The following is a 26,166-nucleotide window of genomic DNA, read 5'->3' as shown; positions in this document are numbered from 1 at the left end:
TTTCTCATCTAAGTGATTTTGCTGACAGGAGACGCAAGAATGAGATTGCATGCCACCCTGGATGATGGACTGAACTTGTATGGAGATAAACTCCCTGGGAGAAAATGTGAATGAGGCTGGAGGAATTAATGGCTCCAAGCAGCATCTTCACTCTGGAGAAATAATGTATATTTGTCATCCTGAATGGTCAAGAGTACTAAGTAGAATGAAAATGTACTTAACAGTTATGGCATATTTTTTTAATTGTCAGGAAAAGACAGTTGGTACTGGTTTTATAAAAATCTTTTACTTTAACACATACACACACACACACACACACACACACACACACACACACACACAATGTAGTACTTAGAAAGCCCCCACAAGTCAAATACAGATCTTATATAAACTTGATGAGCAAACACCATAGTGACTTGTTAAACTGATTATGATAATATGGTAAAAAAAAAAAAAAAAGAAAGAAAAATGTGTCTTAAATATTAAAATAACATATATGCTAACAATGCCCCCATATTAAAACAGACATTCTAATTTATATTATGTAATGTGCTCATTCATTCATTTTACTCTAACATTTGAACACCTCCTATGTATCAAGCCTCCTATATATTGCTTTCCTCATTATAATAGTTAGAGTACATGTATGTAGCTACATCAGATATGTCTTCTAATGCTTTAAGACAATAATCAAAAGGTCTAGTTTTAGCTTTTTCAAAACAACACTTTTGCAAGCAAAGGTGATTGAACCAGCAGAATATTGTATTGTGTTCTGCTTGTATTAACTACTTCGTAGTTGGTAGACATTTGTGAAGGATACTGCCCTGGAAGCAAGAAAATAAAGAAACATTCTATAGTTTTTATTTCAAGTTTTAAGTTGGGTTCCTGAACATGTGTATGTTTCATTAGCCTTCTCCATTGTTGTTGTTGTTTATTTGGAATGATAGAATGCATAGTATGATCTAGACTGTGATGCATTTGAATGAGTGTGATAATTAATCAAACACACTTTTGTGGGGTTAGTTTGTTCTTGAGACAGGGTTTTATTGTGTAGTGCTGGATGGCTGGGTACTCATTATGTAGATCAGGCTGGGCTTCGTTTCACAGAAACCAGCCTGCCCCCTCACTCTGCATGATAGAATTAAAGGCATAGGCTACCCCACCTGCTCACTTTAGGAAATCTATTAACTGAAAAAATTGCAGTCCATGGGATAGGAACCAGGTCCTCATGTATGCCAGCAAACATTTTACCACTGAGTTCAAATACCAAGTGCTTTTAGTTGAATTTTTATTGAGTTTTCTTTCTTTTAATACCTTAATATATTAGACACCAGAATAAAATACATACTGTAATATAGAGAACATTTACTCTAAATTCTTACTTTTACATCTAAAGTATTTATTTTTGAGGAAGCTTTTTGTTGTTGTTACATACTATTCAAGAACAAAAGATAAAAAGAAGGGAGGAAGAAATAATGGGAGGAGAGAAATAACATATTTGCAGAGAGAATAAGGCTAATATAAACCAGGACTTACCTCCTCCTTGCTTAGTAACCTCAGGTTATAATTAACCTGTACTTGTATTAGTGACCTAGCACAATGATGAGACTAGGGAATAGTGCCAAATTCGATTTTTAAAAAATTCCTCAGCAATGTACACTTAATGATATAAAGTTTGTTAGCCCGAAGACATGTGCGCCCTCTATTCATGTCATTTATAAAGATTAGCTTTACACTCATTTCTCATCTGCAATGAAAATACCTTTTATAGAGTTTCTAATTCAATTTAGTCTTCAACAGCAGTCTCCACTTCATAGTATCAAAAGCGCTATATCACTGTTCTCTTTATAGATTAGGGTTAGAGTCCTTGGGAAATATTTTACTTTGAAAGTCAAAACTCCTGACAGAGAATGAGACTTAATCATTGGAGATACTTATCAAAATGAAAATATAGATGATGGAAATACTGAGCAATATTCTTGTCTGCTCGGTAATCAGCACTCCTACTATCCAAGCATCCACTTCTAAAGAATTAAAGAAGCCTTTTTCTCTGCGAATAAGGGCAATTTCAATTCCTTTCTGTTTTTATCTCCTGGACACAGTCACCGGAAGGAATGTTTTCAATGAGTGCCACTTACACCTATCATTTGTTCCTCTCACTTCCCGACTGCCACCCCATTTTAGCTTTAGGTAGCATGAGATTTCAGGATTTCACTGAGAAGTCTTCAAATCAACAGCATTGGCCCAGTTGAGCCACCTACCTACAATTGCAGAAGGCAGAACTCCTTCCAGCTTTCGCCTTTGTGCGATAGAAATTTCAATTAGGGAGTCATGACAACCAAGAGAAAAATAAACAACTCCACCAAATTAACAGTGCAATTAGCAATTGTTAACTATGGGGGTTTGACTGCACTGCCCTGATAATACATAGACGAAGAGCAAACACCTTAGCGGCTGTGCTTTCAGATACCCATGCAGATCATTAAGTCAAGAGTCTGAATAATGAATTGACATTTTCATTCTTTTTTCTGGACAGTCTGTACTAAGTCCAGTTTTACTGTTTAATTGCACTAATCTCTAATGTCTTGTAGTGAGGGGCCAACAAGATGGCTCAGTGGATCAAAGCACTTCTTCAAGCCTTACAGCTTGAGAGGTTACAGTGGAAGCAGAGAACCAACCCCTAAAAGTAGTTCTCTGACCTCACCTGTATGCCCACACTCATACAACCAACTTCATCCCTAGGCTTCATTGCAGTCATTATCTCCTAAGTCTTTTCTTCTCTGCTCTGGGTATAAAATCAGTTTGCCTCTCTTACAGTTAGCATGCTTTCTAGAAACATGGAGGATGATCAACAGTGTGGAAACAACCACGTGAACTTTATTCCTCCCAAGCTTCTCCAACAGCTCCTCTATGACATAGCTAGACCAGATGGACCTCACTCCAGGTGTTAGTTCCAAGAACGAGCTGTTATCTTTTCTGGCTGACAGTTTAACATAGTTACTTCTGTCTATGGGAAATGTGTATTAATCTTGTGCCTGGAATAGCTTGGGCTCTCACTAGGGGCGTCCCTCATTACAGACCAAACTCCTTGAGATCTAGAGAGGACTAATTACAGTGAGGGTGCCTCTTCTCTGCGCTTTGCATTCTTACTTTGCACTGAGAAATTATACACAAACACATGCACTACGAAGTCTCTTTCTGATTTCCATTGATCAGGCAAACCTTCTTATGTTTATAAAGTCTTGCCAAGATTGTTCTGAGAATTGGAAAGGCAGAAGTGGGGATATTGAAAACAACTTTAGTTCTCAGACTTATATTATTGTCTAATACCTAATAGGTGAGTCAAAAAAATGGAGTAAGGAGAACTTTAAGTTTTGAAGCCTATTTTAGCTTTTGTGTGTTTGTGTGTGTGTGTGTGTGTGTGTGTGCGTGTGTGCATGTGTGCTACACACATGAGTGTGTAGTTGGGTATCTTCCTTTATGGCTTTCCATCTCATTGTCTTAAGTCAGTCTCTAGCTGATTCAGAACTCATTTTACTTAGGCTGCCTGTGCAGTGAGCTCCCATGACCCATCTGTCTGTGTTCTCCAATGCTGGGGATTACAGGCATGTATAGTCATCTTTGGCCTTTTACATGTGTGCTGCATTTAAACGCACATCCTTATGCTTGCAGAGCAAACACACATGTTGAGCCATCTCTCCAGCCCTGGCCTTTGATTTTCTTCCTTGCTAGATTAAAGGGCTAAACTATGGTGTATCAACAGGTAGGAATGAATGAAAGAGACTTTAACACCCAGTTCCTGACACACCCTGCAAAATACTTTTCAAAAATTAGGTTAATAAGAGAGCTTATGTTCTTTTGTGATTGAGGAAAGGCCAGGGAAGATACTTGATCCTGCTTTTATATTGCTGATATTTTAAAAGAACTCTCTTTTGAGTGCTTTGAGGTGGGGATAGACTTCTAGCATAGTCAACTATCAAGTCTCTCATTGGTTTACATAACAAGAGGAAATGGCCTCTTTGGTCATCAAAGGAATTAATAAAAGACTTTCATGCCATAGTATCATAGTACGTTTATTCTCTCTCTCTCTCTCTCTCTCTCTCTCTCTCTCTCTCTCTCTCTCTCACTCTCTCTCTCTCACACACACACACACACACACACACACACACACGTTCCTCTCATTCCAACTGTATGAGAACAGACCAGTGGAAGGGAGCAGATACTATACATAGCTCCCACGCTCTTGTTTTAAAATGGACTATTTATTTTTTGAAGTTTGGGCTTATTTTTAGTTTTGTAGTGGTGGCTTTTATCCAAAGAACCCAAAGCAGAATGCAAGCTGTTTTAAATATAGGACCGCTGATGAAAGCAGCAGTGTGGGAACCCTGGGATGTAAAACACTAGAAACGCAAGCAATTGTCTAGCACGTATGAGAACCTAACGTTCCATCCTCTGTAGCCCCAAAAAAGGAACAGGAAGGAAGAAAACCTGTACGGCAGAATATAGAGCCAAGAGGAAGGGAGGATGAGAGAAAAGTAAACGCTGCAAGATGGAAATGGCATTTAATGCCTTGAGTTGGGTTTTCAAGCCATTTGTTTCAGAGCTCCCACGGTCGCAAGTCATCCTAAGAGCACATTGTAGCTAAGATCACCCAGTAGCCTGCCACAGTGTTTTGATGCTTAGAAATGTGGGTACACCCTTTAACTCTCCAGTTCTGTCTTCTCATTACTACTTCACCCCTTTCTTTCTCTTCTTCAGGAAGCAGAATCAGTATGTTCCATTCATTGCAATTTGATGAGCTATTATGTGTATCCTAGAACGAAGGCATGCTCATGTCCAGTTATTTGCTAGTGTGGCAGTTACAAGTTTGACTTCATCCTAGATAGCTAAGTCAACAGTGTTTATGGAAAAGCTATGAAACACGGATGCGTTACACAGAAAATTAATTCACTATGGCATGAAATATTATTGATGACTGCTAAGGATTTAAAAAAAATCCTGGTAGAGCAAGACAGATATGTTTGGGCTGTGCCCATGTGTAATGATCCATCTAGGGGATTAGATTGCTATATTTTTCATCATAGATTTATCTTTAAAATTGTCTTTAGCGACAGCTATTTATCAGGGCCCACTCCGTGATGACATAGTGACATTTATCCCTTAAGATTACTGTGCCACATACAGTAGCTTTACCTTCAAACATGAATGAGAAAAAATGGCTTACTCTGCTGACTAATGGCTTAATACAATACACCTCAGTCAGAATTGGCTACATTTGGTCAGCTATCATGTCTTAAATACTGGGAAGAGACATCATGCAGTGTATGGCTATGCCTGTAGACTGCGTGTTGAAGGCTGAGTATCGTATTATTTTAAGCAGAGTATGTGTATCCTCATAATACACCATACCAGCATCCCCTGGGCTCAGATAATTTTGTTGTACAGAGAGCATTTGCAGGCCTTTAGGTAGGTCCCCATCATATATGCTTACTCCGCAAATGAATACCACTTCTTCTTTATCAGGATTAGAAAAGAGGAATCTCCTCTTAGCATCACTGCTCCTGGAAAGGTGAAGTAATGGGACCATGAAGGAAAATGAATACTTTGGGAGAAACTATTAAAGGAACTTAAGTAAGCTTCTGTGTCTCTCAGGTGTCTGCCTCCTTCAAAGGGCAAAGTAGGAAGTTTGTAGGTTATACGCGGATTTCATTGCTGCTCCCCAACCTGCGGATATTTTTTACATCGTCTTTCAAAAGGGCAAACAGGGTTTGGAGTGGTCCCTGCAGGTGCACATTGTTGAATCTCAGGCAGCTGATTGTCATTGGTACAGGCTGAGGGTTCTGGTAATGAGAACCTGAGAGGTTAGGGAACGTGACCTGGGTAAGGTACCTAGAAGAGTACTGTCTTTAGAATGATCCAGATAAAGCTCTCAACACTCATTCATACATGATCTGTATGCTGGGGCAAGGTGTTTGACACCAAATTCTGCTAGCTTACTTGACATAAGATATCAATGCCTACTCTCCAGTCCAATGGCGTCTTCTAGCACCTAGACACAGCTGTTAACACCATCCTTGCTATTTGTAGCATAGTTGAGAAGACCAGGTGTCTCAAACAAGGACTGTTATATAGGCCATCTTCTTCCCAGAAAGTTAATTAGGCTGTTTTGTTGTTGTTGTTGTTGTTGATTTTATACTTATGAGTTTTGGGGAACCTAACTGTTGAGTGATGGCTGACTAAGCAAACTTTTACTTTCTGAAGTGCACTAGTGTAAGAGGATGAAATAGTAGAGCTGCTGACTTTTTATGACACTTAAGCTAGTTTCCAAAGAAGTATTCCTAGAGTGTTTTTAGTGATACCAGAATCATAGATGGGCACAGGATGTCTGGGACCATATATATTCTGGTAGCTAATATACAAATTAAAATTTACCATAATTTTAAATTTGCCCCTTAAAGAGAGCCTGTAAATTAGGTGAAGAACTGATTGAATCTTGGATGCTGGTTAAGTCTTCTCACCTTTCCTGATAAGGCAGATAGTTTCCTTTACTGATATATTATCACTTCTGACCTTCACAAATAGCAGTGCCTCTGGAATATTTTCCTAATTATTTTGACTCAGCAGGTTTACTGTTGGTAGGCAGGCACTGAGCTTCAAAGAAAAATGGAGTCTTAGGACTTGGAATGCAAAGGACAGACAAAGGTATTTTAAGGATTCCTTTTTTAGGAGCTGCCTAGCAATGGGCCTGCTGTTAGACCCTACCTGGCTGTGGTTGTGGTTCTGGGGTTGTACTGGAAGTGGCTGGCAGGCACCATAGTTCTTTCCTGTTACTGGCCCCACTTTATGCCCCAGGGTACAAGTCTTCAGTGGCTTCTTTGAAAGAAAAAGATGTCTCAAATGTATAGTCAAACAGTCGACAATTAATAACAAAATCAAATAAACTAAAAACCCAGAAACAGATTTTTAAAGATGCATGGTACCATGAAGCAAGACTATTTAAGCATACAATTTTGGAGTCGACATATCTGGGGGTTGAATTCCTATTCTAAATCCTAGCTCTTTATCTTCGCCAAGCCCTCAGCTTTCCTATGTGAAAATGGAGTTATTCTTACACTTAAGAGATTGCTAATAAGCTCTAACAATACTGGTAAGTGCAAAGTACAATGCCTGGAACACAGTAGGCCCTCAAAAAATGATAGCTATTGTTGCTACTCATACAATTAATCAGAGCATCTTTTGATTCCAGGAATGTGGCTCGGGACAAAACAAGCATTTGCCTAGTAGGTGGAGGACTCTGGATTCTGTCTTCAACAGAGAAAAACAAAAAGGAAACAAATCTATAAAAACAGTCCTTAATAGACATGTAGTAGGCCTGTATGTAGCAGCTCCCTGGATGGTCCATTTCTCAGAAACAGCATGGCCTGCCCCCACTCTTACCTCTTCTGCAAAGCATGAAACTCCCTGTCCTTGGCCTGGGTGGTAGTCCTCAGCCAGGATAGAAACCAGAATGAGGCTAGTTACCAGTTCAATGTAGTTGCTTAACACTGTGAATTTCTTGTCACCCTACACTTAGCCTTTGTGGAAAAGAAAATAGAAGATTAACATCAGTCATGGTTTTTCAATTTCTCAAGCCAGTGAATTTTATTCTTTTGCATGAGGCTGGCTTTGATCCTTGGGTTTGTCTCCTTTATCGTGTAGTTTCATTTCTGTGAGAAGGGACATTTATTTCCACTTGTAGCTCAGGTATCAGAGGAGCTCCCTACTGTTGGCCCTCTAATCTTAGTGAGACACTTGGAACTTTTAAAGCCTACCAAATGAGCTCTTCTTATTTATTCTTAGCTTTGTTTTGAGGCAAGGTCTCGCATAGCCCAGACTAGCCTGAACCTCACTATGAAGCTGAGAATAACAATGGAAATATGATCCTCCTGCCTCTCCCATCAGTGTGCTAGGGTTACAGTGTGTGTGCCACTGTACCTGTTGTATGTGGTACCAGAGACTGAACACAGGGCTTTCTGCATTCTAAGCAAGCGCTCTACCATCCAGGCTATCACCTCAGCCTTCTTCTAGCTTTGAGTACTTTATCATCGTTCTCTATGCTTCTCAATGCAGTTGGTCCAGGGAACAGAGCATGGACTGGTCTCTGTTCACAGGAGCCAGACTAATGCTTCTGTTTGAGACAGCGAAGCAGCAGCTTGGGCTTAGAGTGCCATATACCAAGTTATGCTCTATAAATATATATACTAAGAAGCTAATTTCCAAAACCTATTATGGAAGTCTAAGACAAGGACTATCCTAGAAGCAGTTAGAATTAGAAAGCTGTTGGGCTGGCCTAACCCTACTTATCTTGAGCTCAATATCACCTCTTCTGAGAACTCTGACTCTTCCTGCCCCATGCCTTAGTGTCCCAGCATCTCAGGTTCCTTCTAGTTGCCCTGTATATTTTACATGGCTCTGTCTAATTTTCATTATCGGTATCGTGCATTGTTTCATATGAGTCAGCGTTCCGCTGTACCCAGTTGATGCATGGTGACTGAATTCAAAGGGTGAAGCCACACAGAGACTTGTGAGACTAAACCTAGTGTCCCCTTGGGAACGTTGTGTACCGTGGGCAAGTCACTCGAACTTTTCTCTTTTCTTGTTTCCTTCCTTGGAGAAATGGTAGAAGTAGCCCCTCCCCTGCCTGCCTGAAGGGGTTGTTGTAAGCCCCCAGTAAGATCATGCACATGAAATAGCTTTGGAAGTTGAAAGCACCTTTCATTTACTAGATTTTAATGTGCAGGGAAAGTGCTGCCCCGAATAAATAAGGCTGCACGCTAGATGATGAACACAGCATTACTGGATTCTCTCTGCAAGCACGGACTCCTTTAGCAGCCTCCTGAGCAGCTCTGTCTGTGCATGTCTCTACAAATTCCTTTCTTTAAGCAAATCCACCAGGCCCCACAGATCCTATTTTTACCCGTGTGAGCCATGGTGTTGAATAAAGCAGTGGACCCTGAACTAGGAGCTACTTCGAGAGACTGGAGGCATCAGTTTAAATTAACAAGAAGTCTGAGTGACAGACCATTTTGAAGGAAAAGCACTTATATTCCTTTCAAACACATGTAATAATAGTGCTGGGGATTGAACTTGAAGTATGTATGAGATAATGGAATAAACAGATGAGAATCATTGATAATGAAGCTATTGTTGTGTCACTGCTCTGCTAAAGACTATCATTCTCATTCTGATTATCATGCCCCTGGGAGCCTATTTATTTAACATATTCTTCTTCTTCTCTTCATAAATACAAAGAATTTTCCATTTTAAAAATCCTTGTGCATGGATACTGATAGCCCAGCTTTTGCTAATGCCACTGGATAACACCTGGCAACAATGCTCTGTACTTTGGTTATTAAAATATAAAATTAATAAAAATAATTTGGGGGCTGATTTTGATCCTCAGCACTGTATAAATTGAGCATGGAAACACACACCTATGTTTTCAGCACTGGTGGGAGAGCATAGAACCAGGAAGTTTAGACATCCAGGGTCATCTCTAGCTACATAACAAGTTTGAGGCTACCCTGGGCTATGTGAGACCCTGTTTCAAGATGAAAAAACAATTCATCCTGAACAACAAATGTCTCTGGCCCCAACAATGTTAAGCTTGCTGGTCTAACTCACCTGGACTTTGCAATTTTTATATAGGAGTTCCCAAGTCCCAGTATCCCCTCAGTTGTGGGCAGATTACCAATAGGTATGTCTTGGCAGCTACCAAATAAGGAAGGAAAAGTGCTGTCATGATGGGAGTTTTGCCTAGGAATGATGAGGGAGTCAAGAAATGGTAGCTTCCTTGTTCCCCTTTCAAGTTCTGACCTGCATGAAGTGTCCCAAGCTCTGCTATCTTTGCTCCTCAATCCTATCCAGGTTTGACAATTCACAAAGCAGGACTTACCCAGGAAACATGGTTCAGGATAACAGCTAACTCTGCTAGTGTGCTTGCCGCCTGCCAGGTACTTTGTGGGCATTCATTCTCACAATAGCTTTTGTGGTGGGCTGCATCATTTATCCCATTTATCATCTTCCCATTTGCACTGATAACACTGAGGACATATTACCAGAGGCCGCAGCACTAATAAAGTAGCTGGAATTCAGAGCCAGCTAGTGTATGCTTTTGTTCACTATTCTGCTCTGGTCCACAGATGCTTGGCTCTTTTTTGGCGTTCAGACTTTGTCTGGCTTCTTCCTATTCTTGATCAAACCCCTAGCCTACGTTTGCTTTTGTTGCTAGTCCACCATACCTAGAATGAGTGCTCCATGCAGCTCAGTCTAGTCCTTTCTTTGCCCCTCTCCGCACCCTCAGCTTCAAACAAGGGCATCAGGCCTTTCCAGTCTCTCCAGCCATGTTTATTTCCTTTCCTGTAAATTCTTTGCCCTAGAGCTACCTCAGTGCCTAGTTAGAGGGTGCCGTTTGCTTGTTTGTCTCTTCTAGACACATGACTTTGTTTTCTTCCTTTATTTCATTGTTCGTTTGATTTGTGAGATGGGCCTAGGCTCTCTATGTGGCTCAAGATGATCTCGAACTCCTGATTCTCCTTCCTCCACCACCCAAGTGCTGGGATTGAAGGTATGTGCCACCACACACAGCTCACATGGCTCATGAAATAAAAGCACTGAATCCCCTGTAGAGCTTTGGAGCCTGTGCAAAAGAGACACCTTCAACCCTAGGCTAAGAATCCAGTTTGCATCCTAGCTCTATGGTGAGCACGTACTGTCTTTAGCTCTATGGTGAGCACGTACTGTCTTTGAAAAGGCATTGTCCTCTTATTTATAAAGTAAAGAAATATGACAAAACCACTTCTAAAACTCTTTCCATTTATGTCCAGCTGTGATTCTAAGATTTGGGAAGTGGGAATTTCAAAGGAAGAATTCCGTGCAGCTACCAGAGTGACTTTCAATTTCCCCTTGTGTCCTTGATAGTTTCCCAAATCGTGAACAGTGAAGTAGATTCAAACAGAGCCACAAGGTATAATCACTCTCATTAGGATGGCGCAAATTCTTCACTTCAACATCCCTGCAACTGACACGGGAGCAGGCAGGCTGGCTGTCGGGGATGTCAGTGTCATTTTCAGGTTCTGATCCTGGAGAGTGTAGGGTGAGATTCGCATAATTAAATCTTAAAGGAAATGTCTCCCTCGGAGAAGCACACAGCTCTAGGAGCATCGCACAGTTCTGGGAGCACCACACAGCTCTGGCAGGGCTTCTGAGCAAAAGAAATGGAATTCAATGACTGTTGCTCCAAATGGTACTTGACACAACTGCCCAGAATTAAAATTAGACACCCTCTAGCCACAGAGATAGATCAGTGATGGTAGAGATACATCTAGAGAGGTGCCAAGGCCTGAAGGGCAGGTAAGAGCTGAGGAATATAAAGTGTCCTAGCAACCAGAGGGAGGGAACAATTTTCACTCTTTCCAAGAGCCTCTAGGCTAGAGAGCTTGTGTAGTTTTTGACCCAGTTGTCCTTGTGTAGATTGCTGGGAGCTTTTATTAAGTATTTATGTGGCAGATTATGTGTTACCAAGTGCTTTACAATCACTTGTTTGGCTTAGTGAAGTTTTCCTGGACTCCCATCTGCTTTGTGTTCATTTTGTTGTTGTTTGCTCAGCGCCTCCACGCATACAGCCTCACACAATGGGTGGCTTGTTCTAGGGGCACAGCAGGTGCGAATTGCCAAGGACACCTGAGCAGCTTGGGTAGTGCGAGTGAGCATGGTTCACACTGGGGTTCACATCCCCTTCCCTCTCTTATTTTTTAGTTTCTGACTAGAAAGTGCCAGCACCAGGCCCAGGCCTGTTAAGGGTGGTGCTAGTACAATCTAGAGCACTGGAGGTGACATGTTCTCTGTCTTGCTCTATGCTTGCCACTACCACTCTTCCCCCAGATGAAGACTGATTGAGTATCTTCTTTCCTGCTGCTTTGGGACCCAGAGGACAGCCTCAGTTCAAGGACTGAGAAAGTCATTTAAGAGAAGACAATGGAAGTAGTAGTAGTTCCACTGGGTGTCAGTGCTCTGGACCCAGGTTCACCTTGTCCTTGCTAGCGCCTTCCTTATCTCTTGAGACACTCTGTCTTAGTTAGGATTCCTTCTAGTGCTGTGAGGAGACACCATGACCACAGCAAGTCTTATAAAGGCAAACATTTAACTGGAGTGACTTACAGCTTCAGAGATTGAGTCCATTAGCATCATGGCGGGGAGTATGGCAACATGCAGGTAGACGTGGTGCTGGAGCTGAGAGCGCTAGCTACATCTTGCAGGCAACAGGAAGTCAGCTGACTGTCACACTGAGGGAAGCTTGAGCAAAAGAGACCTCAAAGCCTGACCCCAGAGTGCCACACTTCCTCCAACAGGCCCTTACACGCTCCAACAAAGCCACACCTCCTAATAGTGCCACTCCCTATGAGACTATGGCGCCAATTACATTCAAACCACCGCACATGCTATTCCAGGCTACTAGATGCTGCAGTATACAAGGCTTTGTCTTTTACTAGTTCACAGTCCCAAATGCTTCAGAATCAAGAACTTCCTGCAGGTTGATATGATGTCATAGTTGTGAATGGTCAAAATGCAGATACATTATAGATAGTTTATATCTTTAGCTGGTTTTCATTACGTGGATAACAGGAAACAGGAAAGAATGTCATGTTTACGTGTAAGTCTCATCTACAGGATATCTCAATATATACAAGTCCCCAGATTATGGTGTGTGTGTGGGGAGGGGGGAATCCAAACACTTCCAGTTCTGAGCATTTTGGATAAGAGGTCCTCCACTTGTAATAAGTAGAAGTGTGCCCTCCTTCACATGTTGACTGCAGAAGGCCCAGAACAGGTGTCAGATTTGGTTCCCAACCATAAAACTTCATATGTTCACAGATAACAGTGGGAAGTTTTGGGCCATTCAAAAAGAGGCTGTGATACAACTGAATGCTGCTAACGAGTGTCTGTCTTACGTGGGCTCAGTTTGGAAGCCCAGTGACTAGTTTGAAGGGATGGGCATGAGGTCAGAAGGATTGGGCTGTGAGAACCTCTCTGGCTAGCTGAACCAAGTAGTATGTCATACCACTTGAATGATAACATTTAGTGGGGCATAGAGAAGCAACTTTGCCATCTAGACAGCAACTGATGTCTACAGTAGGGTGACTTGGTGGGTGGAATAGAATGGCAGGGAGACTGGAAGTCCAGTTTATGGGGGGTTCTCAGTCCATGACCACAGTTCCAGCAAGACTCAATCATAAGAGCTAGGCCAAAGTGCACTAGAGTTTCTACCCTATAAACTACAGTTTGTCGGAGACCCTCCACATCACACCAGCCCCATAAACATCTAGAGATGAATACAAATGAGGGAAATGGATAGAGTCCGGGTCATATAGCCAGGGAACTATGAAACATTGCTAGGCAAGAGGAAGTTGTGCCTGGACATCTGGGACTGCGTCCCTCCTGCAGCTGGAAAGAATGGCTTTGAAGAACAAGGCTAATTCCAAAGCCCAGGGCTTGCCAGGTGAGTCAGCCAAGCAAACATTTCAATCATTCTGTTTCCTCTAGCCCAGGACCTAGAGGGTGCCTGACCATTCAGGTGAAGGCTTTTGAGACCTCCTAGTGCCTACAGCTAAAAGAACAGACATTTCCATCAAAATGATAGCAAGAATGGTTATCTCGTCAAGAATTTGTGCAGTGCCCATTGCTGTGGAGTCAGTCTGCCCTGTGCTCCATGGTGACATTCAGAGCAACACAATGAAGTCTGAACCACTTGAACTCCTGGCATATAAGTTCTTCCTTGACAGATCCTGTCCCTTGGAAGCTCTCTGAAAGTCTTTCTGCCAGAGAGTCCCTCTCAGCTAGGCATGAGTGTTCAGCACCTGCCACTTACACATCAGTGTTCGAGTGCAAAGGAAAACACAGGAAACTTAGGTGTTCTTTTACCTTGGCAATATGTTCTGGCCTTATAGTATTCCCACCTCAACCTTAATTTACACTTTACCTAGAACCAGTGTGGGTGTGAGAAACTTGAAGCTTCTCCTAACCATTGCTCTTATGGTTCATTTGGGCTCTCAGGAAGTTCTTTGCAAACACTTGTTGACGGCCTCTTATGTGTCAGGCACTATGTTTAGTACTTTCACGTAACAAGAGCTCTCATAGAATGTTCTATGTTCTAGGCACTGTTGTAAGCACATAGCTTATGTTATCTCAACTTATTAGTTTTCAATGTATGACCTATTTCCCCTAATATACTAGTGGCATTATTCCTTGTGTGTTTGAAGAGGAGCCAGTTTTGTTTTGTTTGGAAACTGAACCGTGCATGCTAGGCAAGTGCCCAGGCTGGTCTTCTATTCCCTCTGAATCTCAGACAAGTTTTGAACCTTCAGCCTTCCTGCCTCAGCATTCAGAGTATCTAGGATTCCAGACCTCCATTACTAAGAGCAGCTCACATCAACTTTTGAATGTGTATCTTTGACTATCAAGCCAGTTCTCTTACTCCCGCTTGAGCTTTTTTGTAAATGTGTTATATGGCGAAAGGGACGTAGCTCAAGTGGTGGAGGTGCTGGCTTTGAGCGCAGGCACAGTCTTTGTTTCAATCCCCGGCACTGTGTCAGCAGATCGTGGGCAGTGTAGCCCTTAGCACTTGGGTGGTAGGGTTCCCTTTATCTCTCCTCCCCTCCTGCGACCCATGTTGTTGTCCCAGGCCTTTTCTATCCTTCCCTCCCTCCTGGGTAACTGCTTCTCAGAGCCCCAGATCCTGGTGGATGATACCCACGGTTTCTACACCAGCTGGAAAATATCCACTGCTTTGCTGGACTTAAGGGATTTATATTCCTTTCTCAAGTGAGGTTAATGTCTGCTGGAATGAGATGAAAATGGGTTTTGCGTCCTTCTGATTCTTTCCCTAGCATTTATTTCCCACTGAAATATCTTTGTAGTTTCCAAAAGTCAACATAATTGTATAAAAACACAGGTATTTCTTGCAGTAGGATGGGTAAGTCTAGTTTTGTTGTTGTAGATTTTTTTGTACTGTAATTTGCCCTAAAGTTGTAACTGCTGTGCTAAAGTTATAAAAAAAAGACAAATGAAACATTTTTCTTGGAATATGTACACAAAAATCTAGGTTTAATGGTCCATACTTGCAATCCCTAGTATCAGAAAGCAGAGACAGGAAAATTTAACACCATAAGTTTCGGGCCAACCTGATGTACATATAGCAAGTTCCAGGCTAGCCAGGGGTACATACTATGATTAAAAGGAAACAAACAAAAATGTTCACAAATAAGCAGGAAATTGTCCATTTATTAAGTACATTAAGGATCAGTGAATTTCATCTTTACTTGTATTTTTCTATGTATTTATCCAAATTAAGACTGCATCTCCGACAGAAAACAGTTTTCTCTGAGAGCCTGTTAATACAATGCTTTTTATACTCTGTGTTCTAGTTTGTTTTCTAAGCTATTTATTCCCTTTAAATTATCCCTTATTCCCACAGTGCCTATTGTGGCCAGAGTATTTTCCGAGGAAAGGATGGCAAACCATTGGTTGTCATGCCTCAGTCTTTCCATAAGATGGCGCTCTGAGCACGTACGATCTATTGCTTGTTTCGGCTTGGCCATAACCAAGCAGCAGTTGAATGTAAACTTTTGTGAAATCAAATCCTTTTAGCTGGGAGTTAGCCCTACTGAGACTTGCTCACAAACCCTTACCACCATTCTAATGCCTAGGGCAAGAAAGCAAGCAAAAATCTCTAGCCACTCCCCAGCCCTAAATCAGAACCAGCAGTGTTAGGAATGCAGAGGACACGTTTGAGGAACCTTTAAAGAAAAGAGTTTTCTTCTTATGAAACTTGTCGGATTCGCTGTTAGAAAAGTCCCTTGCTGAGTCTGTTTCTTCGTGTACATGGCGAGGGGGTTGGACCCGCTGATCTGTGAAGGCGCTTCCATTTCCAGCATTCTCCATTAGCATCCGCTGATTGCTTTCCACTACTCAGTTACTGCCTCAGCCAGTGCAGATTTAGGAAGAAAAGCTCGCCCATTTTACGCTTGTTTGACTCTATTCCATTTTTACAAGTGCTCTCTTTGCTTCAACTGTCCCAGGACAAGCATGCCCAGATGGCCTGTTTTAATTAGGTTCCTTTTCTCTTTAAGGCTTTTACACAGGTTTCCTCCCCTTCCCCCCTCCAAGCCTTAACCAATCTGCCTGAAAGGGAGAAACATGTTCTCCTTTTCACTGCACAAATAGGGTTTTCTTAGTATCACGGCAGTCATTTTTGTGCTGAATAGATTCAAACAGGATGGGGGAAGAAGATACTGCACGAAATGCTTTAAGGTAACCCTGCCAACATCATGCTAAATATATCTAGTGGCGGGGGACAGGGGGAGCACACAATTTTCGAGGTGGGCATTTCTGAGACTTTACTGCCGGAGGCATGTTAAAACTTCCTGGAAGAGGAGGACAATTAATCAAGGGGCAGACGAGTATTACTAAGCAGATAACCCACCGTTAAAATCTCCCGAGGCTAATGAGTGCTCCGTCCCTGCCGTCGTCTTGGCAGTGTGTAGAGTGGATGAATTGGAGCTAGGATGGCTTAGCCTCATTCAAAGATTGTCATGACCTGCATGCATCAGCAACACCAAGGGAACCCATGGAAGTGAAATGCTGAATGAATTCATTAACTGCTAACTCCAGGAACAGCCTTAACTGATTCCCTTTGGGCTTGACACTCAGAGCACACATGTCTCATGAAATACTCCGAGAATGCATCATCGGAGTCCCTTTTGTAGCAAAGGTGACAGAGACAGGGAGGCACATGCACTTAAGTAAACATAGTAATTTTTATAGTAATTTTATTACTACAAAACAGATGATGATGTGAAATAATGGGTAGATTAAAGAGCTGGCTTGAAAATCATTTCATAATATATACTTGTATCTAAGCATCGCACCGTACATGGGGAATTCATTTAAATTTTCTCAACTATACCTTATAAATTCTGAACAATTAGAAATTAACTGTACTGTACAACTTCATTTATTTAAAAATTTCAAATAGTTACAAAGGTTCAGAAAGCTCACAGTAGGGGACGGAGGATGTAAAACAGTAACAAAGAACTTGCTAGTGTGAACAAGGCCCTGGGTTCAGTTGTCAGTACCCACAGAGAAATAATTGTCCGTGGTATAAATTATATGGGATAAGTTAGAACATACATAAGCAAGGCCCACCCAGCATCTCTTTATAATCACTATTTTCTTGTTTTCTGTACACTATTGAACAGTTATAGAATGTAGAGAATACAGGAGTTCTCCTTTCAGAGGAGATGTATTCCAAAACCCCCAGATGGTACCTAAAACAAAAGGTAGTACTGAAACCTATGTTAATAGTCTATATCTAAGGTGTCAGATAAACACAATTTGGAAATCTAAGTAGGAAAAAGCTAGGGATGTAGGTCTGGTAGAACACATGTATTCTGACTTTTACAGAGGAAAGGAAGGAAGTGCTGGTCAGTGGTGTAACATTTGCCTAGTATGCATGAGGCTTGGCACAAAAAAAAAAAGAAAATTAAAAAAGAAGCGGGGAGCCAGGCTGGTGGTACAGGCCTTTAATCCCAGCACTCTGAAGGCAAAGGCAAGTGAAGCTCTGTGAGTTCAAGGCCAGCTTGGTCTATATAATGTATTCCAGGCCAACTGAGGCTATGTAGTGAGACCCTGGAGAGGAGAAATATTGTGCTGAGTATATTGAATATATATAGATGTTTTTCTTGTCATGACTTCTAAATAACATAACAACTGTTTTTATTATAGTAAGTATTACCCATAATATTGAGATGATTTAAACTACATGAAAAGATTGTGTAGGTTTTACACATATACTGTGTGAATTTATATAAAGGGGGGATTCTAGAACTAATCATTCTTGCATACCACAGGTTGCCCATACTGTTGTTACTGAACATAGAAAACTACTATAGTTTCATTTAGAAATTAGACATGGCAAAAGATTAATAATAGCATAATAAAACAATTATAGCCCTATACTTTAAGAAAAGTTGTTTCAACTCTCCCTCACTCATAAGTAATCTGCTAATTTAGGCAACTTATGAGTGACCAGCAGGCTGGTAGCATATACAATGTAGACACGCTAAACAAAGACAATTTATATCCTAGGCATGATGGAGTGGGATAGTTCAGATTTTATCACACTACTTAGAACACCATACAATTGAAAACAGATTCTGAGTTATTTCTGTACTTTTTAACTTAATGTTTGCCAGCCACTAGTTTTGTAGGAGTTGACACTACAGACAGGTGAGGAAAGATACAAACCCATTTTCACCACAAGTAGAACTACATTTGACATTCTTACCTTGTGGATTTTGTATCTGTTTTCATTATCTTGGCGTTGGCTCTCTATCTGTGCTTACAGACCTACTATGCTCTTTTAATGCCTGCATCATTTTCCATTATGGTACTCATTTCTGTTGAAATCCGGCTCAGTGTTTTGTTTTGCTAAGGAAACAAAGACTAGAGAAATAAGAACAAAGAAGAGATGTGAGATAGAGGAGCATCCTGGGTACCAAAGAGAAAGTATAAGAACATAGTATTTAAATAATGTCACTACATTTTAGCAACATCCAGCTTTAATTGGATGAGTACTTTTGGCTAGTGCTCTGTGACATAAATGAGATAAAGGCAAATTTTATGTCTAAACCACTAACCAGCCCTACTCTACGCTTTTGTAACCAAAAACCATGCTTGCTTTACTAGAGCCCTTTGAGGATTTAAATAGCCCATGGACAGAGTGAAACAGGAATGCGATTTCAACTATCAAAAAACATAGAGTGCACTTTTAAATGTGCTGCTGGTTTTTTAACTGAGCCACCATGGGATTTGGGAGCAGTGTTGAGCTGGCCATGTTTAGTTTTAATCCATGACTAGAAGATGAGAGAAGCAGAGGGTAACTTTTCTGAGTGGCAGAAAACCCCACAGTTGAGTCTCCAACAGATCAGCTATGAGACTAATTTGACTTAATATTCATAACAGTTTTCATATAGGGAGTCCAGGACCAAATTGCTAAGTTAGTATGGCTCTATAGTATACCAGTGTGGATACTAGGCTTCAGGAAAATGCTTCTTTTGTGGGAGGGCACAGAAAAGCTCCTCTTGGTGAGTTTTGCTATAGACAAGTCCAAGGAGGTGTCCTTAAGAGCACATTCCTGAAGTCCCTTTTTCACTTAGTCCTCCATCTTCATCTGTGCATAGGGCCTCTGCCTCAAGCAATAGCAGGAGTAAAGTCAGAATTGGTATCAGAGAGCAACTGCATTTTCACAGCACCCATGGACATAAACGAAGTGGCTTGTACTGAGTTTACCCTTGTTTGATAAAGCATCCAAGAAGGCAGTTGGCATGTGATAGCTTGGTGATCTGGCCATTCCGTGGTTGGCTTTTTCTTTCTATGCTGGGACTGCAAAGTAGCTAGGAATGGAGCATATGTATATGGTACACACCCACACACTCTACTGGGCAGAAATAAACAGTACTGTACAAAACGTATAATGACACTAAATCAGCACACAAGGCTGTTTCTTGAAGCATTGTTTATATTAACAAAATTTTTACAGTTACTTCAGTTGTTCATCAATAACAGATTGGGCAAGTAGATTATAATACCGTCATGCAGAGCAAGAAGAATAAAGCATTTTAGAATGTTCTGAAATGGAATATGTCCAAGGTATGGCTTTTAGGACAGGGAATGATGCAAATCAGGATGAATAACAGGATTGCAATATGAGTTAAAATTATGTCTTGGTGTATGCATTTGAAAATGACTGTGTATGTGTTTATCATGACTCTGTTTAGAAAGACAAAATAATGGGGCACCTTTATGTTTTATTTCTGTACTGTTTGAATTATTACAGTAACCATGATTATTTTGTAATTTAAAATCTGATTTCAAAATATGAATTTAGGGGCTAGAGACATGGCTCAGTAGTTAAGAGCATGCCCTGCTCTTGTAGAGAACCAGAGTTCGATTCCCAGTAACTACATTGTGTGTCTCACAACCACCTATAACTCTAGTTCTAGGGAATCTAGTGCCCTCTGTTGGCTCCATGTCCACATGCAAACACATTAAAAGTATGACTTTACCCTTAACCTCCTTACTCAATTGTGTTTGGTGGGGGGGGGAGTTACTTATGAGTACACAAAAGGCCTATGGATATCCAGGAGAAAGTGAAAAGGAGTTGAAAATCGTTTTTCCCTTTGCTAGCAGTGTTCTGGTATTTGCATATGAAGGAAGAGGGAAAAATTGAAGTGAACTTTGTTTCTTGGCTTTGACTTCTGATTCTTCTCATTTTAATGCAAAATAGATAATGACAATATGTAGAGATCTGGAGACTTGGTTGTAGCAAGATGCCTACCTCAGGTGGGAATCACAGTCCTGGTTGATGGAAACAGCTGACATTGGGGGTGAGAGGCAGAATGAGTGGCCTTGTAAATCTTTGCCCTGCTCACTCTGCTGAGAATATCCATGGAGACCTTAATACTTCCGCTCCAAAATGAAGCCTGTGACTTCCCACGCTGGAGAGTGTTAACAAACTTCCCCTGAGCTATTATTGCCTTCTTTTTGGAGGGGGGGGTGAACATAGAGACAGGCTGACAGGCATAATGTATGCTGCATCTGTTTGAGAAAGCTCCCTGACCAGAACTCCAGCTCCTATGAGGCTCACAGGAAATTGTGAGAAGAGGGGTCTGAGGTGAAGGCAGAGGTAGAGAGTGTGGGAGGGTCTTTCTCCTTCAAATGACTGGGAAGCACATGCAGAAATAGTCCTTTATGGTGTTTTTCACTGACCATGACCTTGAACCTCCCCTAGCACCCAGTTCTTCCTGTTCTGTCTGTCACATCATGTTCTAAGGGCTAGAGAGAATTTATAGTCATCTCTACTGCTGGTACCCAGTGGAGTTAGTGTTCTCTTTGATTGGGACTTCTTTGACAAACCTTCTCTTTCCCTTCCTCTCTACAGATACAGCCAGAAGGCGGCAAGGAATGGGATGAAGAACCAGTTTAACCTCCATGAGCTGAAAATGAAGGGACCTGAGCCAGTGGTTAGTCAGATCATTGACAAGCTGAAGCACATTAACCAGGTATGTGGTGTCTCCAACCAAAATGGAAATACATAGAAATCAGCAAGACATAGATGATACTGACTGCTGAAACTAATATTTCAGCATGTGGATAAGCAGCAATTATTCATTTTCTTCAATGATTTTTCTCTGGTCCTCATCTTTCTCTCCATTTTTAAATTATTATGATATTACAGTAAGAGAGAAATGGTAATGGTATGACCTCCATGCCTGGATTTATAAAATAATTTCTAAAATGATACTATACTGACAACGATTTCTCATGTTCCAATTAATCATTTGCTGTGGCTGTGTAATAGTCTGTTGTCTAATCATCATGATTGATAGACATTCTAATTGATTGCCATTTCATCCCATCACTGAGCTGTCTCTTTATCCATGGTGCCCTCTCTTGATCATAGATTATTTTCTTAAAATACTGTGTTGTTGAGTTAAGAGATGAGCGTATTTCAATGGCCATCTCCACATTGCTTCCCAATGAGAATATATCAGTTTTCACTACCACGAGCAAGATGTCAAAGGTGCAGGTTCACTGCACTTTTGCCAAATTCTGACTCACTTTTCTCACTTTCTTGACCTATACACATAGATTTTCCTCTTGTAAGGAGTTTAGCAACAAGACACAAATAGAAGTTATACCATCTGTTTGTGATTGCTTTGTGGCCACTTTTTTTTTTTTTCAAAAAGCCACCAGAAAGGCTACCATATGCCACAGCGACTGCGTGTCCTATGCCATGCCATGCTTCATGAATGGAAGGGCCCAGGCACTTGGCTACTACTTGTAGCTTGGTAAGAATTTAATGTGACTAAAATGCTTATGCAAGGACAGATGTATCTGCATGAAGACACTGGCCTGCTTTTATTTTCGGTGTGAAAGCTAGTGAATTTTTGGCATTCCGAAAAAGCAACTGTTTGCAAGGGCTTTCCACTGGTGACTTATTTCACTTGGATTGCTTCGTGAAAATATCGACAGCACACTTGGGTGGAACCCACCAGAGCCTCCTAAAGGGTTCTGAGCTTGGTGAGCACGACAAACATGATTGTGACTGCTGCTCAGCACATGGCCAAAGCACTGGGATTATTTACAAATGTGTCTCAGAGGGTACTGTGGCAAAGACCATGTGACTACTTCACCTAGGAGCAGTGTTAGTATTGGTCTTTGAACTATTTATACTGATCCCCACTTAACTGTGTCTGGGTGAGAGAACACTTCGTTACATTCCTGCATTGGTAAGAGCAAAATTTCAGGACCCATCACTGTGCCTCTCATCCTGAGTATAGACATCAACAGACTTCAAGGAATGCCTTATATGTATTATCGTGGGTCCTAGAGACTTAATGGAAAAGAAATGTTAATGTCTTACTTTTACAACCTCCCTGGGAAGGGAGCCCAAGCATATATATCTCAAGAAAGACAAAGTATGATGTGCAATGAAGAGCCTTGAGAGATGCTGCTCATTAGCTTGCAGTGACATGGCAGAGACATAGGGTGAGCTAGGCTAGAGAGAGGAGTTCTGGGAGGAGCAAATGTTAAGAGTTGCCATAAACCATGTGTAAGGTTGGAATAACTAAAAAGAAGTAGAGAGGGACAGTTATAAGGAAGATCAGATAAAGACCTGTGAACAGAATCCACCTGAGAAAGGGAAAAGTTGAAAAGATACAGGCTTCAATATGATCTAGCAGTCACCAAAAGTATTTACAGTAAGCCTTTGTGTAAAGGCTTCAGGTACACTTAAAGAATATGGAGTTGCATCCACAGGGGTCTAAATTTAGTTGTGGATCTTACCCTATATATAAGGATATATATGTATCTGTGCATATGTACATATATATACACAAAATTATATGTAACTAACTATATATTATATATATTATACATAAAACTATATGTTATATATGAAACTATATATTATAGTTTATATATAATTTTATAATTTATAACCTTAGGCAAATCAGTGCTTTCATTCTCCATCAGTACTACTACATGGCTATCTAAAGCACATGTCTGTGTATTAAAATAACATGCAAATATACATACACATATGCATATATATAATTGTATGTGTATACTAGGCCCTCATTAAATGGTACTTATGGAGCTGCTGCTCAGGCTTTTCCCCGGAGGTGGGACTTAACTTTGAAAGGGAGCTTCAGTGCTTTGGCCACTGAGTTTTATGAGAGGGCAGATTCCTTTGTTACTTCTCTTCTTGTCTCTCATATATGTTTTTTTCTTTTCGGCTAACTTTTAGCCATAAACGCACAAACTAATCCATGGGGAGGTAGAGGTAAGAGCAAGTTTTGCCATCGGCATTCCTTTCTTCTCCCTCTGCTCAAAAATTAGTATGTGGACACTGTCAGTTTCTGTACAAATACCATTGAGCAATCGATTGTCAATGGAAGACCTGTTTTACCTGTTAGCATTGGCCCCGCTCCAGACACCCACACTGACGTTCCTTCATTCTTACCTGTGTTGCTTTACATGCCCAAAGTACATCTTTTTAAACAGATACAACTCACCTTTGGCCATTGTTTAATGTGAAAGTGAGACTCTCCGGGGAAATGACAAAGAAAAAAGTTTCGAATGTGATTATAAAGATGATAATACTGATGATGTGTTAGATTTCTACAGCACATAACCGTATTTCGATCATTGCATATTCTCCAGTCTAGTTGTTCGGGAGGGGGTGGGGGGGGCAAGAATCCAATCTGGAATTGTATGAGAAACACTCTCACAGAACCATTCTTTTCAAGAATTCATGACCCTTAACCATTTTGTCATCCTCACCAAGTGATAAATATTTACCCCCTTTTTTATAGCTAGAGAAACTGAGGCAGGGAGCAATGAGAGACTGCATAGGCACGCTGCCAACACTTCATCAATTATCCAGATGTTGTTTCTTATATACTGCCAAACATCTGGATTCACTGAATGCCTGACTAAATTGGCCTAAACTTTTGGCAGTGCAGAGGTAGAATCAAGTTAACTTGCCTATGTTCACATGTGAGTGGCGAACCCAGGTAATGTTACTTTCCATAATATGTGTTCATAAATCCAGACATATCTTCGTATCTGTGCTTTGTGTGTCTATCCTGTTGAAGTAGATCATTTATGAGCATATCCCAAAATTACTTAACTTTCTTCCACAGAAATTCTCAGCTGCTTCCTTTCAGGTTTCTGTTGATAGCACTGGAAATACTATACCCACTAGGGGAATAAAGTAACATTATTTCTACATTGACAGTCCCACAGTGTAACCTTGAGGGGATGGGTTCAGGGTCAGTCCCGGGCCCATTTCCTGGGAAGCCGTGCAGGTGTGTAATGTATTCTTCCCCCCACCCAAGCCATGGTTCATGTGTAACATTCCCACGATGGAAAATCAGGTCCTTTTTATTTCCTTTTCAGTTTCTAATTTGTGTGAGGATTTATTGTTTTGTGTTAGGAGAGAAATTGAACCCTTCTTGGTTCTCAGTGTTAGTTCTGGAATTTAGTGGACCATATTGCTTTTAAGAAAAAAATAAACAACTTTTGTTTCTGTTTGTGTCTATCTGCTCCAGGCTCCTATGTGCAGAAAAGAGTACACAATATCAAGAATGATCATAATACCTACCTACCCATATGAGCTCTGGGCCATTTATCCTTTTAGTTTTGTTGGTACCATTTTCTCAGCTTAAGTATATTTATTAGTTACAGCTAATGTTGCTGTTCCTAAATTACCATAGAAGTTATTGTCCCCAAGGAAAAACTAGCCATGTATCATGTTCCCATTTCAGTAAATGTTCAAATGAGATTCCAGAAATTGTTTTCCTGCCTGCTGTGAAGAGTTGAGGCCAGAGCAGTCAATACCTGCCCATTTGGTGTCAAGAGTTTCTCATTCAAAGTAGGATAAAGTCTCATCTGTTTAGGATGGCTGAAATGTCCTGTTGAATGGCGGGGGAGTGGATGAGATGGCTTCTTAGGATTGCTTCCAGCCCTGTGATTCTGTGATTTGTGACTCAAGGTCAGGCTCTAACCCAGCACCCTCTTGTGAACAAGCCTTGTGACTTTATTCTCTGCTCTGCACTCCTTTTAAAACACCCTGTTCCCAGGTCACCCCTTTCCACTTTGTAACCTCTCATCTTTTCAGAGGTTGTCTCCTTCCCACCAGCCTCCAACCCAGGCAAATGGAACTTCAACTTGCCCTTCCCCCTATCCAGTTGTCTGGTCTGCCTTCTTTTCATCTGACTATAGAACATTTAAATGGTTAAAAAAAAAAAGTAAAGAAAAAATGGCATTTATCGCTCCCACTGTGTATCCATTCCCCAGGGCCAGATGTTTGACCTGTCTTGGAAGCATGCTAAGCATGTAACTTTATCTAAATGATAATTTAGTCATGTATTTGCATATCACAAGCCAGTTTGTAGATACTCTCTCATGAACATTGGCCCTGAAAGGAAAGCAAGAGGGATAGTATTACATTTACCAAAAGAAGAAATTGTAATGTTCTATTGAGACCCAAGCTCCAAGGCTACTGGCTTCATTCTCTGTGCTTTCCTTCTGTTCCTATTATGAAGATGAGATGAAGAAGGTATTAGGATCCTTGTATAAAAGATGTCTAGGAATCCAAATATCTGAAGCCCCTTAATTTGCAATTTAACAATTTTCAAGGGCCAAATATAGTAATTTCTATAGTCTAAGCCTTTTAACAGAGAAAGACCAAGATTGTGCTTCAGATTCTTAATTAGGACACTCATTAGAAAACTATCTACCAAATCTATGCTATACAAATAAAGGTGCTTTTTACCCTGGGTTTGAGACAATTTTTTGTAAGTTATCTCAAATTTATAAATAGACAATGTTAAATGTCCAAAGAAAAATGTAAAAATATACAGTATTCAGTGAAATTTCTCTAGTGCCATCTCTTTCTGGAAATAGTGGCAAACTATTTTTTAAGATGCTTGACAGAATTTGGTACAAGGAAGACACTTGTTCTCTAGATAGAATGTGATAATTTTAATAAGTGAATTTGTA

The 26,166-nt window shown here is 40.8% G+C and overlaps 1 protein-coding gene across 1 annotated transcript in view; it reads left to right on the top strand.

The window, feature by feature from the left end:
• The window catches only part of Gpc3 (glypican 3), a 341,329-nt gene that overhangs the window by 235,333 nt on the left and 79,830 nt on the right, over nucleotides 1-26,166 (top strand). The window contains exon 6 of the mRNA XM_051178590.1: nucleotides 21,038-21,158. Coding sequence (XP_051034547.1) covers nucleotides 21,038-21,158 — 121 coding nt within the window. The remainder of the gene's footprint in view (nucleotides 1-21,037; nucleotides 21,159-26,166) is intronic.

This window comes from Phodopus roborovskii, unplaced genomic scaffold (genome assembly GCF_943737965.1).
Source record: "Phodopus roborovskii unplaced genomic scaffold, PHOROB, whole genome shotgun sequence".
In the NCBI taxonomy this organism is placed as follows: domain Eukaryota; kingdom Metazoa; phylum Chordata; class Mammalia; order Rodentia; family Cricetidae; genus Phodopus; species Phodopus roborovskii.
Note: the sequence above shows the minus strand (reverse complement) of the source record. Positions and strands in the feature narration are given on the sequence as shown.